Here is a 14,726-nt window from a genome sequence, read left to right on the forward strand (position 1 = left end):
TACAACACCATTTTACAGCAACCGGATTTAGTTTAGTTGTGTTTGTTCAACTCCAGTTTCTGCATTTGAATCTAATTTAGTTCACACGGCAAAAAGGTACACTCAAACTCATAAAAATCACAATTCAATCACAGCTTATTTTCCACACTGAAAACTGATTTCCTGAAAGGTTTACTGAATTATCATTTACTGATATGTTAAAATCTGTGCTCTTAGTTTTCCTTCAACAGACAGCTTGATAGAGGATGCAAAAGTGACATCAAAATGGTAATATATTCAAGCGCTTTCTCTCTCTCGTATATGTATACACAGACAATCTTATATGTTTGAATGTCAATTGATAAGCTTGATCTCATCTTTGAATCATTCAAACTGTCCTCAATTTGACAAGACAGCCCAAATACATGGCCGCTATTGTTTAAATCCTCTTCTATACTGTAAATAAGTTGACAGCACAGTTTTAATATTGGACAAAGTTAAATGCTCTCTCTATAAAATATAACACACACAAAATATAACCATTAAAATCACCCAATTACCTGTTATCCAATCCACACTTTAAAAGCAGAAGCACTGTTATTTTCACACTAATTACAATAACCAAATAGGTCAGTAAAAATATAAATTGAATACATTAAAATACAAATTTTTATTTAAATTCATCAAATGATAATCTGACATATTTTAGCAGAACTTTATCCAGTACCTGCTGTAGGACAGGTAAGATAATGCATTCAAGATAACTAGATGCAGCTTTCTTAAAGAAAAATAGTAATACCCATATATAATGAATGAAATAAATATGGATATTGTGTAGACTAAGCGAGTCACACCGTACTGGATGGCTAGACCAGTGCAACGGTACGAGTTCTGTATTCCGAAACCAAACTCTATCTTGTATCTATCTTCTCTGGTCTGTGCATCACTTATTTGATCTAATTTATGATATAAATTGAAAATCTTGGAGATTGCACATTCCTCTTAAGCAAGTAACACAATTACATAGCAATACATGTATAATAAATAAATCACTTTTAGCATTAGCACTATTTGTTAATCCCTTGATACCTATTTGTTAATACACAATTTTTAAATGAACTAAAAACATACACCTAACTTATATGTTTTACTGAAAATATACAGTACAAGAGCATTTCAATTAGTTCTGGTTTATGATAGTAATTACAGTTATTAACTGTTTGGTATAAATACTGAATAGTTTAACCTGTGACAGTGGGTGCCATAATGAGCAGTTTAAGCTAATTTTCTGCTGTAAAAACATTTTCACTGCCTTTCATAGTGAACTGACAGACTGCTGATTGGAAACTGAGTGGCAACTAGAAGCCATTCGTGTATTATTTTAGTATATTTAGCATCGAAGGTGTTTTTTGCTTGACATCTCATTCCAGATTCTCTGCATTTCTTCAGGAGATATCTGGTGCACTGTAATTACTCGACGATACCTGCACAGACTGTAGGAAACCTTCCAGTGATTGAAACCACTATTCTGAAAGGGATGAATGCCAAGCTTCCGCAGACATAGTCCAACATAGACGTCCTCAAGATGCAACATCCTAGTATGAAGAGATGTTTTGTAAATAGCTTCAGCCACATCTGTAGAAAATACATACCCTGTGCCTGAACAGAACGGTGGGTAATTGCTGTCCGGGTATAAATCTCTGGACATGTACCACTTGCTGCGAATGTCCCGTATAGGTCCCCCATTGATGACATAGCCAGTAAAATACCTTCTCCGGGGCTTCGTGTTTGGCTTGAGTAATTTATAGATCAAATTGTCCATGTTAACAAAAATATCACTGTCAGTTTTCATTACATACTTTGCTTTTGAACAGAAGTTGGCTATCCACTTCACGCCCATTAAAGTTTTCAGTGTAAGGTTGTGGTAGGAATCCACAAAATCTTCCACAATGATGTCATGAAAAATTTGGCTCTCCTGTTCTACCATCTCATTCAAAATGTGGTCTATGTTTTTTCCAAGCAGAAACAAAGTGACCAGTTGTATTCCTTTGAAGTTGTTTTCATCTCCCCACGTTTCCCGTATGGCCTGTCGTGCATCAAACTCTTTGTGCGTTGTGCTTATAAGGATCACTAAGAAAGGGCTTTGCTCACATTTGTTAGGCTCATTAATAAGGTAATTGAAATTATGTGGGTTCAGTGACCGAGTTCGAATGTTAGTAAAGCTGAAATTTTTTCTCTCAACTGTGACACGTGAAAATGAACTGTGTCCAACAAAAGAGGACGAGGGACGAGTTGCACTCAAGTACCAAAGAGCGCTTGCCCAGCAAACAACTGTTAAAATATATAAACACGAGACTTTTGAAGGCATTTTGATGTTCCTTTTGTGTTACATCATGTCACATAGAAGACAACATTGCTGCAGAACCAAACGGTCAATTTTTGAGGCTTATGACATTATGTACAACAAGCTCATGAAAATTCAACCATTCTGTTCAAGCAGGAATCCTTGCTGATTCTCTGCAAGGTCACTCTGTACATGGTTCATTAGTATAGTTTCACATATATCTGTGGAAAAAAAATAAAAAATGCATTAATATACAGTCTACCAAACTTTACAACTGATTTCTGTTACTAGTTAAAATTCATTGAGATTACACAGCCAGCTAGAAACTACATGGCACTACTGTTGGGTAACTTAGTTAATACTCCTTACTGAAATGTGCTGCTAGATTATTAAAATAATGTAACTAGACAGCATCAAACCAAGAAGTGTGAAGGTTGTATTGAGAGGATGAAACTAAGTTGTTGAATATAGCAAGCCAAGCCTTCCCTGTACCACAGGAGAGGTCAAAAGGGAAGAATGTTCCCTCCACCAGGAAGTACCGTACTCTTACCTAGAAGTCTACACACACTAAATGATAATATTGATCCTGTAATGTAAATTATCCTATAACATAAATCAGGGCCAATGTGTTTTCCTGGACTGGTTTTGATCACCTTATGGGGTCGGAGAGGAAATTTCAAGGTTAATTTCCCTATATGGCCAGGATTTCCCCCCCCCCCCCCCCCCCATTTCTTGGCCTCTCCCAGGAGATTGCATGGTTTTGGGTGGGTGGAGATGTATGTACTGTGATGCACAAGGCAAAAAGGCATCATAATTGTGTGGGATAGGCTGAATTGACATTTCCTATCTGTCATTTTCATATATTTGTTATTATATTACTAGCCCCTCAGCAATGTATCTTCGCTATTCAGGAAAATGTTGCCTCCACCTCAGATTCAACAATTCATGTTGAATAATCTTTAATGGCCTGTGTGTAAATGGGGGTTCCTATAGTTTTTGGACATTTGTATTAAAAGTATGAAACTACATGCTAAATATCTCGACTGTGCCAGTGGGAGTGTCTGCACTCTTTAAACAGTTAAGTGAACTTTGGGCATGTTTAAAAACTGCACTGGAGATCCTGGAGCACTTTTAACACTGCACTAGAGCCATAGTCCATGTGGTGTCAAACTCAACCAGTGTGAAACTCTGTTCTCCAGTTAATTTCATACAGCTCTGGGTCTCGATTCCAAAGTTATTCAGCTCCTTCAACACTAAAGTTCCAGTATTTATGTGTCCTTGCCCAAAATTCCAGTATTATCCTACTTAACGCTTCTCTTAAATCTGTCAATAGGGTAGATTTTGACCTTGTGCGACAGTGTAAAACAGGTGATTGAAAATCGGCAGCCCATTTTAAATCTGTCCCAATTTTAATTTGCATTGACTTCAATGGAAATAAAAATCAGGAACGATGCTAAAACAGGCTGCTGATTCGCTATCACCCATTTTACACTATTGCACAAACTCAAAATCTACTGCAATATGTTCCAAAATCATACAGGGGCAAAGTAACCTATTCCAAATAAGCAAATAAACAACTTGCATTGATATAGTGCTTTTCATGATCTAAGAACATCCCAAAATACTTATTTTGTACAAGTTTTGTACTTATCCATTTCAAGATCCATTTGTCTTCTTTTATTTATCCAAATCCTTCTGAATGCTGTTAATGGACTTTAAACTGGTAAACTGACCAAACAGCTTGGTATTATTGAATTTTAGAAGGTCTTTCTTCCATATGATCTAAATAGTGTAATCCATACAGAATAATCAATTATTCAAACAAAGCCTTTTTCCATTTTTCCATCATCTATTTTCAATGTGTAAGTCAATTTTCAATCCAGAGGTGAGATATTGGCTGCCAGGAAGTTCCCGCTGCAGCAGAAGTTACACCTTCTGCAGTGTGAACAATGATACTTTTCACAGTGACAATCTTTTAATAAACTGTTGCACGATGACAACATTGTATCATCAATTCTTTAATTGCAGTTCTATTTATAAACCTGGTAATAAGACAAACTAGTCAATTTATCAGAATGAGATAACAGACCTGAAACGTTAACTCTGTTTTTCTCTCTCCGCGGATGATGCCTGACCCGCTGAGTGTTTTCAGCATTTTCTGTTGTTATTTCAGATTTCCAGCATCCGCAGTAATTTGCTATTGTCCTTTATGTGATGTTGATTCATTTTCATTTATGTCCATAATTCCATTCAGCAATGAATGTAAAACCTCTTAAGTAAATGGAGAGTTGGTCTAGTGCAGCCCAGCCCAGCCCAGCTTTTCTACTCTAGTATTTTTTCCTTGCCAATTTTCATCAGTTCCCTTGCTCTGCTAAAAGCATTAACTACGTGCTGGGATATGGTTCCCCTGACTGATTGCTCTTCCGGTACCTTTTCCAAATGATCTTGATTGATGTGAAGCCTTGACAATTGAGTGTCAGCAATCTATTAGGGGACATCATGCAGAACCCGATCATGACTACACAAGTTCATTTCAAGCAAGTCACTGAAGAGCGACCAGGAGATGGAATCCTGGCTAATTTCCCCCCTCTCTATCCCAGGTGATAGGGTCATTGTGATGCACCCCTTACCACTGCCCTGGCTAAAATCAGCAGCTTAGCACATGAGGATCAAACCTGGAATCTTGCTGATCTGTATTGTTTAGGTAGTTCTGGACAATGTTGTTGAGCTATCGTCAGAACAATAAGTCTTTTAAACAATTTCCAATTAGTGTGTTTTATACCTGCAGTCTAAAATCTTAAATCATCAAGCTCCGCCACAAGCTTCACTACACAGGTACCTCGCTGAGAGACTCGGCATTCAAACACATGAATGGTGTGAATTTGCGGTACTTACCCACTAAACACGCCAGAAAAAGTTAGGGATTGTCCATTAAGTGTAAGTGAATTTTAAATGGCATGATAAGTCTTAATTACTGCCAAACAACCTCTCTGGCACTGAAAATTTACTTTTACAAGTGTGGAGTCTTATTCCTTCAGATTTTAATTATTGTTGGAGATTTTAAAATATCAATTTTTTTACTTTATCGTCTCTTATCTCTCTCAATCTCATCTTTCTTTCCCTCTATTTATTTCACTTTCTATACATGATTTTACATTGAATTAAATAATCTAACTTACTCTTCCTGGTTTAGATTCTGCATGGCGCAATAAGGATTCTTCAATCTGATTGGTTGAGGAGACATGCCGTTGTGTGCCCTATTCATAAAGGTCCCAGTTCCCCTGTAGAGGGCGCCACGCTGCTTTGACGGTCTGATAATCGCAAATCAGTGTAAAAAGCCCACAGAAATTCTGTGGGCAAATGTAAGTATAATGAACGGCAAGTGTTATTCATTTGCTGCTGACCGTAAAATCCAGGCCATCATATTTCTGTCAGTTTACTGACTTCTTTCAGAACTAAAAGGGGCTATTTTGCTATTAACTGATGTCATTAGTTTAACCATTGGCAATATGATTAATTTGTCCGAACCCATGTAACACAATGACACTTTGTCTCTTCTGTGACTTTAGAATTTGTATGTTTGAGATCTGCTCTCATTAGTGACAGACACAGCTGGGTTCACTATAACCAAGACAGACAGGACAACACTTCAACCTTCCACTATAATGAGTGGAATGTTTTCAAGTTGCAGAATAACACTACATGCAACAACAAAGTCAGTATTCTATGAAATATTGACAAGCACATCAGGTTGCTATAGAAACTGGCACTAGGTCTCTCACTTGTGTGGTGTAGTGAAGCTGACATGATCAGAGCCAATTGTGTCGCATAGAATCATAGAATGATACAGCACAGAAGGTCATTTGGCCCATCGTGCCTGCGCCGGCTCTTTGAAAGAGCTATCCAATTAGTCCCACTCCCCTGGCTCTTTCCTTATAGCCCAGTGAATTTTTCTTTTTCTAGTATTTATCTAATTCCCTTTTGAAAGTTATTATTGAACCTGCTTCCACCACCCTTTCAGGCAATACATTCCAGGTTATAACAACTCACTGCGGAAAAAAAATGTTTCTGCATGGTTCTTTTGCCAATTACCTTAAATCTGTGTCCTCTGGTTACCGACCCTTCTACTGGACACTGTTGTTTCTTATTTACGCTATCAAAACCCTTCAAGATTTTGAACACCTCTATCACATCTCCCCTTACCCTTGTCTGCTTTAAGGAGAAGCAGCCCAGTTTCTCTAGTTTCTCCATGTAACTGAAGTTTTTCATCTCAGATATCATTCTAGTAAATCTCCTCTGCACCTTCTCGAAGGCCTTGACATCATTCCTAAAGTGTGGTGCCCAGAATTGACTACAATACTCCAGCTGGGAACTAACCAGTGTTTTATAAAAGTTTAAACTAACTTTCTTTTTTGTACTCTATGCCTCTATTTATAAAGCCAAGGATCCCCGTGTGCCTTTTTTAACACTCTTCTCAACTAGTCTTTTCCTACCCCAGTCTACAATTTCAGGTAGGTGAATTCACTATCATTCTGTCCTGATCTGTTACTTGTGTACATAACACCCCCAGGTCTCTATATTCCTGCACCCCCTGTAAAATTGTACCATTTAGTTTATATTGCCGCTCCTGTTTCCTACCAAAATTAATCACTTCACACTTCCCTGTGCTAAATTTCATCTGCCATATGTCTCCCCATTTCACCAGTCTGTCTATGTTCTCCTGGAGTCTGTTACTATCCTCCTCACTGTTTACTGCATTTCTGAGTTTCGTGTCATAAGCAAACTTTGAAATTATGCTCTCTTTACCCAAGTCTAAGTCATTGATATATATCAAAAAGAAAGGTCCCAACACCGACCTCTGGGGCACACCACTATACATCCCTCCAGTCTGGAAAAACAGCCGTTCACCACTACTCTTTGCCTTCTGTCCCTTAGCCAAATTCGTATCCATGCAATCATTGCCCATTAATCCGATGGGTTTCTATTTTGCTAGCAAATCTATTATGTGGTACTTCATCAAACTTTTGAAAGTCCATATGCACATCATCAATCGCACTACCCTCATCCACCCTCTCATTACTTCATGAGCCTGGCAGGATCCTCTCACTACTCTGTAATATCTTTGATGAGTTTAATGACTAGTAGTATCAGAATGCAATTATTGCCATGAATTCCTTTCACTAATTTCATCTGTTTAGTAATTTATCATAATGCAATGGTTAAGATTTAACAAAAGAATGAGCTCAGCAGTTCTTTAACATTGAACCGATCAAAATGTCTAAATTTTATCATGTTTGGCACACTATTGTTAATCCCATTGGTTTGCTTGAAGTGCAAATTATGGATTGCATTCCAAATTTTAATATGTTACTTTAACAATGTAGAGAAACATTTTCAAATACACTATGCATATTTTGCAATAAGCAACTTAATGTAACAAAAATATTTATCTGGTGAGCTTAATAATGTCTAATAGTATGAGCACTAAACTCTCAGACAGTAGAGGCATGGAGAGTTCACAGCTCTATATACAAACATTGTAGAGCACCATTGCTAAAATCCTATATAACTCAAAGTTCTTTCCCTCGTCATTAAGAATCCATACTTTCTAACACACAGCCAAGCTCAATTGCTGAGGAATGTTGTAGATACATTTTTTTGTTTAAAGTAATTTTTATAAGCTTATGGAGTATAGGTACTGGGCCGATCAATGTGTGTGGGTGTACAGAATGTTGTGCCATATTGCAAGTGTATTCAGCCAAAAAAAAAATTCAATTTCAATTTTATTTGTCACATAACCAAATACAACAAGTGAAATCCAGTCAGTGAAATGCTTTTTTCTTAACGAGCCGAGCGCACCAAGCAGCAAAGGACACTTAGCTGCCTGGTACGCACGGAGCCCGCAAGGACGGCAGCCATCTTCATCATTGTACTCTGTTCTGCCATTAACACTTTGAACACTGCAGTAGTCCTTGGCGGCCTTTTTTACATGCTGAAATTATATCTAGGTTTCAGGGAGAAAATGGTTTCATAAGATTAAGCAAACCATTTCCTCTCCTTGTTTGCAGTCACTCCAATAAATAACTTTGATTACTATGGCAACTGTGAATAACAATTCCCCCTCTCCCCATACAAACTAATAATGCCCTCTCCCCATACAAACTAAATCATTTGTATTTATGCAACACTTACCAATTACGACTTCAAATGGAGAGGGAGAGAATGAGGCAAATGCACCTCTTCACTAAAAATAGTGGTGGCGATATGGCAGCCACCTGACTAATCTGCCCTCAGCCCTCCTACTGGTGCATTGCAAACATCAAGTGCCGCTGATCAGGAGAGGTAAAGAATAGAATGCATAGTATGAGACACTCAGAATTGCATCTGCATGTTGATAATAAAGGAAAATAATTAGAAAGCCACCCTGTGTGTTTTGGATTCTACTGCAGAAAACAAACTGCTCCACTGATTAGGAGTCATAATGCGAACCTGGCACAGAGGTATTCATTGGGGACATTGTGCTCCTCTAGCACATGTTGCTGATCTTATGCTATAATGTGAGGTGAACTCATTTAAATAAATTAACATTCCCATATAAAATCGTGATCAGTGGCAGATATATCCAGGACCTCTTACTGGACTATTAATATCCAGAATATTAAAAAATGGCAGAAGCAAAGTGCAGAGGCAGAACAGTGCTATTCCAAGATGTTGCTTGGCAGTTGATTTTGCACAAGATGCTACACAGAGAAGGGAAGATCTTTTTGGAACAGAAGAAATTACTGCCAGGGTACCAGATGATGGTGGCGAGAGAGTCAATGCTGTATTATCTGTAGCCTGCATCTGGGAGAAGGTAAGCAAACAATTTGCTGGGCTATGCAAAGTTACCAATGCAAGTATGCTCACACTTTTGACAATTTAACAATACTTTCTTACAAGCCATCAGTGTAAGTGTGGTACAGCATCACAGAGATACAATGCACATCTCACTAGCAACTGTTCATCTATTCTCCAAATGTGCCCATGTTTTACCAGGACACTCTTCATTGCTGCCATCACAATACATTTTTTTCCTCTGGTCCCAGGAATGAGACAAGCAACAAACACAGAGGATGCTACTCCTCACACAAGGTATTTTTGTGCTACTTGTTCAGACACCCACAGAAGTTGGCTGCTTGTGTGGGCACGTGGGTCACAAAAATGTTTTCTCATGTTCCTTACTCCAGCATGTGCTCCTTTTCAGTTTGCTTGCAGGAAAAGGCTACACATAACTGAATGCGGACAAGAGGCAGGTCATGCTATGTAATTAGCTCAGCAGAATTTTTTTTCCTGTGTACACCATTTTAAATCTATTGGAAACATTTCCACTGATGGGTGAGACTAGAACTAGGGGGCATAATCTAAGAATAAGGGGCTGCCCTTTCAAAACTGAGATGAGGAGAAACTTCTTCACTCAGAGGGTAGTAAATCTATGGAATTTGCTACCCCAGAGAGCTGTGGAAGCTGCAACATTAAATAAATTGAAAACGGAGATAGACAGTTTCTTAGCAGATAAGGGAATTAGGGGTTACGGGGAGAGGGCAGGGAAGTGGATGTGAGTCTAGATTCAGATCAGCCATGATCCTATTGAATGGCGGAGCAGGCCCGAGGGGCCGTATGGCCTACTCCTGCTCCTATTTCTTATGTTCTTATGTTCTTAAAAATGGCACTTTTTTGCTTGAAAGTATGTTTTTTTTTACTGTATTGAGTACAAGAAATTTACTAAAAGCATTTTCATACAATAAAAACATTAAGGCTGCAAACAGCAATCAGTACTTTAAGAGTAGTTTCATTGGTGTCAAATAAAATTGGACTAGAGTAATGACATCTCAGCATAAATATCTAAACAAATGTACCATTAATTCTTGTGCTTTCTAAATAGAAAACACTTCGAGTCATTTAAAAGAAGTAATCTAATTAAGGGGCTCACACGATGTAATAGTCCTTGACAATAATTTCTAGATTACAACCTTGAAATTGCCCTGTTATTTTTTAAATAACAACTTTAATTCCATGTTGAGTTTTATTCAGTTCTGGCTATTTTTGAGCTGTCCATCATTCTTGGTGCACAATGCATCAGTCTGTGTGCTACAGTTCTTGCATGTGTGATTTCCACATGAGAAAATTAATTAAAGTATAATCTAGGATTACTACAAAATTCTTGGATATATTTTCTTCTTTTAGTAAAATGTAGGAAATTACTCAAGTTTCTGAAGACAGAAATCATATGGAGAGTGTTAAATAAAACACGAAGGGAAATGGTACAATTCCCAGTGTGCATTACAGGCCTCCAAATGGTGGAGATGAGAAACAGGGCAATTTGTTGACAATTCAGAAAAATATATAAAAACAACAGGATAATAATATTAGGTGGTTTTAACTCACTAGTTGTGGAAAATAAAGGTATTGTGGAAACATAAATATATTTGGCATCAGTTTTTTTGTTGAATAAATGATGGCGGAGAATGCAGATGTACTAGAGGAAGATGTGAAAGAGATGACAATTTAAACAACTAGAAAATAAATTGCTTCTGAAAAAAATAGCACAGCTCAAGGTGCACATGTCATTGAGCCTTGATGGCACCCACCCTAAGTTGGTGAAGGACATGAGATAGAAAACATTATGGCCATAATTTTTCACTCTGCCTTAGATATGACAATTGTGCCACGTTGACTGGAGGTTGATAAATGTAGCACCTTTGCACACAAAGAGAAATAGGGCCCAATAGTGGGCACCTCTCGGGCCTCACCAATGGCCTGCTCGGTTATTGCCCTAGTGCTCCCATGGCCATCATTATCCCTTCTTCCAGCTTGGGTTTGTGCATGTCAGATAGATGTCATCAGTCATGGGAATAATGGGTAGGCCTTGTCTCCCAACAGCTAGCCTTGGACCCACTGCACTTGGCCAAAAAACACCGAGACGTTGGACTGATGCAGGATGAATGCATCATGGCTGCTACCAGGGTATCGTGCAAACACCTGCATAATTCATAGATGATTGTCATTTGCCAGCTGCACATTGAGAGCTGAACTCTTTCCTGTTCTTAAAAGGTTCTAGCTCTGCTTTAATTGCCACATGAATATAGTCAATAGCATCCTGGACTTGACACACTGGTAATTGCTGCAAATCCCATTGCTCTATCATGTTGACAGGTGACGTCTATGGGGAACTTGATATACTGGCTTGCCTTAGTGAATCAAGCATCCGTCATTTGTTGTATGCACAGCCAAAATGGCTAATATTGCCTTGCCCCCCTGCTGCAGCCTGGAAGGACCCTAAAGCAAAGAAATTTAGGGCAACTATGACTTTGACTGCCACTGGCAGTGAGAGACTGACTAGATGGCATAGGATGTTGCAGCTTCTCCTGCAGGAGGCTACCTATGTCTGCTACTGTTTCCCAGGAGGACCTGAGCTACTTTACATATTTCTTCCTGGTAACTGATTCTGGGTCTGTGAAGGGTAAAATCACCTGTGCTCAATCCACCTCCTATGGGTGCTCTGATAGCACCTGCAGCAGCTCCAGCATACTCTCCTTGCTGCTCTTGCTGGTACTCTTCTTCCTCCTCTGCCTATAATTGGGATGCTAGAATCAGTCTCATGCCTCTTCTCCTCACTCACCCTCCCTGAAAGCAAAGAATGAATTCTGCCAAGAGTTTTCAAAAAAACTATGATCAGCACTGAAGTTGTAAATCTTTCCACTCCATTCAACTAAAGTAGTCACCATTGTTGTCTGCAAGTGCTTGACCTTTTAAATCAGGCTCTTAATTGCCAATTCTGGTGCTTACTGCCAAGGATTACTGAGTGCTACTTCTGTTTAGCCACCAAAAATAGCATTCACATCATAGGACCCCGATTTGCATAAAGCTCTTAGCTTACCATTGTGTTCAGGCATCCATCCAGGCCACTCAAGCAGAGGACCCCGGCAAAATGGCGCTGGCAGCGACGTCGACAGAAACGAGGCAGTAAGTCTATCCCCGTGATTTCTGGTGTGCTACCGCCCGGTTTCTGCCAGGTAGGAGGCACCAACATTCACCCCCCTGGTTGTCTTTGCCGACTGTTAGAAAAGAAAAGAAAGATTATTTATAGAGAATGGATTGATATTTATTGAAAATTCAGTTTAAAAGCTTTTTCTTCTGAACCATTGTTCAGCTTAAGGATTTATCTTGGAAACTCTATAAATTATGAACTTTGGGGCCTCTTGGTATTTTTTTTTTTTTATGGAAAATTATATTTATTATAGACTGTATAAGTTGTCAAACCCATGAACAGTGCACTAGATTTTCCATTTCTGCAAACTGGTACATGCCGAAAGTGTCTGTCAAGAATCGGCTGCCTCGCCCTGCCGTGGTTTTCTGTCTATTCATTTTAAGAAGCAGAAAATTTATAGTTAAATGCGTTAAGACAAGAACTAGTTGAAGATAGGGAAGTGGTGGTGGTGTGATTAACTGACAGTTCAAAGCCAGCTATGGTTGGGTTGTGGGAGGAAGTTGATGGCAGGGAGGGGAGGGGGTAAGACCTGATGGTTCAAAAGTGCCAATGGCAGTTTAGATCCCAATCTGATGGGCTTTCCTCCCCTACAAAGTTGTTAGACCCTACTCTCTCAATACAGTCAGAACCTAGCATCCTCAATATTGGGAAGACTCTGGACCCGCCAATGATTCAAAACTGCCTCTTCAGTCCGCTGGACCCCGTCTCACTAGACTTCCCACATCTATTTACTGTGCGAGCAATGCCAAGGGAGATCCGCTATTATGCAAATAGATATATGTATGCATTACATTTCTTACCTTAACTTTAGCTTCAGACTTCTCCCATAAAGGATTCATGCTTCATATCACATCCTTCATTCTGGAAGTAGCTCATCTGATGCTGGAATCCAGGCCATAAGCTCAGCCCAACTATGACAATGACAAAGGAATGAGGTTTAGTGGCAGGCTTGGATCGCAACCCCTGACTGCTTAAAGAAACAAGAGTGTTATTATCTTAACAGGCTCTCTACATAGGTGATATTTATTAACTAAAATATATGTTTTATTTAAATTAGAATCAAAAGAACAATCATAGCAGTCGAATTCATTTACCAAAACAGTACACTTCAAATAATTTAGTGTCTGCTTTGATTTTTGAGTAATTATCCTACAGCAATTAAATAGCTCAGAAGCCAGTGAGAGACAGCATTCAAGATTAACTTGCAAGTATATTGAAGCATATGTGATAATGCATAATTTTAAATAATAATACATTATAAAAATGATAAATAATGTTTCAGAGTACACACTTCACAAACAAAAATTTGCAGGCCTAAAGGGACCATAGTATGCCAGATTATAATATACATCATTGACTCACGCAAGATCATTTATTTACAGGACTGAACTAAAAGGATCAGCTTTAATTATATTTCTGGTAACATGCTTTGGTTTAGCCCTCTAATAGCTAGAAACAATAATAAACATGGACAGATGATGTACCAAAGGACTTGAAGCATTGATGTAGACCAATAGTTGCTTAAAGCATATGCTGATTCATCTTCCTGTGCGGAGAGCTGGACTGTCAGTTAATTGCATTCTCAATTTTCATCTTTCCTCATGCTGTCCACCCGTAATTCTGAGGGTTAATTTAACTGAATAGATTCCGTTTGTTTGGACAAAATACCCTGCATTAAATCTATACATTTCTACAATAACACTATTTTTCAATGATTCTTTGAATTGTAATATGGATCAAAACACCAATGAGTTGTACTTTATTACAGTAGAAAAGTTTTCAGGAATTTTTATATATTTTACTGCAACTGTAGGCAAATTTTTTGAAGTAATATTTTTCCACCCTGCAGGACACAGCATTGTTTGTTTGCGAGGGCACAAAGACAACTTGTGCCAATGCTGCTCTGAAAGTGGTTACTAGGAATACACAGTAGTACTACATGGGTGACTAGCTCTGTAGTACATTCTCTCACCCAGGAGAAGTGCCTCAGCACCACTTCTCAAACTGTTCATCAGCATGGCTATTTCAAGAACGCCTGGGGAGAGTTTATGCTCAATTGTAACAGCATGGATGCATTGCAAATGATGAAATTTTTAAAAAACTTTTTTTATATTCGTTCATGAGATGTGGGCGGTGCTGGCAAGGCAGCATTTATTGCCCATCCCTAGTTGCCCTCGAGAAGGTGGCGGTGAGCCACCTTCTTCAACCACTGCTGTCCGTGTGGTGAAGGTACTCCCAACAATGCTGTTCGGGAAGGAGTTCCAGGATTTTGACCCAGCGACGATGAAGGAACGGCGATATACTTCCAAGTCAGGATGGTGTGTGACTTGGAGGGGAACTTGGAGGCGGCGGTGTTCCCATATGCCTGCTGCCCTT

At 38.8% G+C, this 14,726-nt stretch overlaps 1 protein-coding gene across 4 annotated transcripts in view; it reads right to left on the reverse strand.

Annotated features, from left to right (window-relative positions):
• Window positions 1-630: 630 nt before the first annotated feature.
• Window positions 631-14,726, reverse strand: part of LOC147082002 (beta-1,3-galactosyltransferase 1) — a 138,074-nt gene continuing 123,978 nt past the window's right edge. For all 4 annotated transcript variants that reach the window (XM_085980532.1, XM_085980530.1, XM_085980531.1 and 1 more), the window contains 3 exons: window positions 13,151-13,261; window positions 12,240-12,417; window positions 631-2,544 (listed from right to left, as the gene is read on the reverse strand). In XM_085980532.1, the coding sequence (XP_085836658.1) occupies window positions 1,370-2,347 (978 nt within the window). In that variant the 5' untranslated portion in view covers window positions 2,348-2,544; window positions 12,240-12,417; window positions 13,151-13,261 and the 3' untranslated portion in view covers window positions 631-1,369. The remainder of the gene's footprint in view (window positions 2,545-12,239; window positions 12,418-13,150; window positions 13,262-14,726) is intronic.

Source organism: Somniosus microcephalus, unplaced genomic scaffold, assembly GCF_052327205.1.
Source record: "Somniosus microcephalus isolate GS21.2 unplaced genomic scaffold, FLI_Smic_1.0 scaffold237, whole genome shotgun sequence".
NCBI lineage: Eukaryota > Metazoa > Chordata > Chondrichthyes > Squaliformes > Somniosidae > Somniosus > Somniosus microcephalus.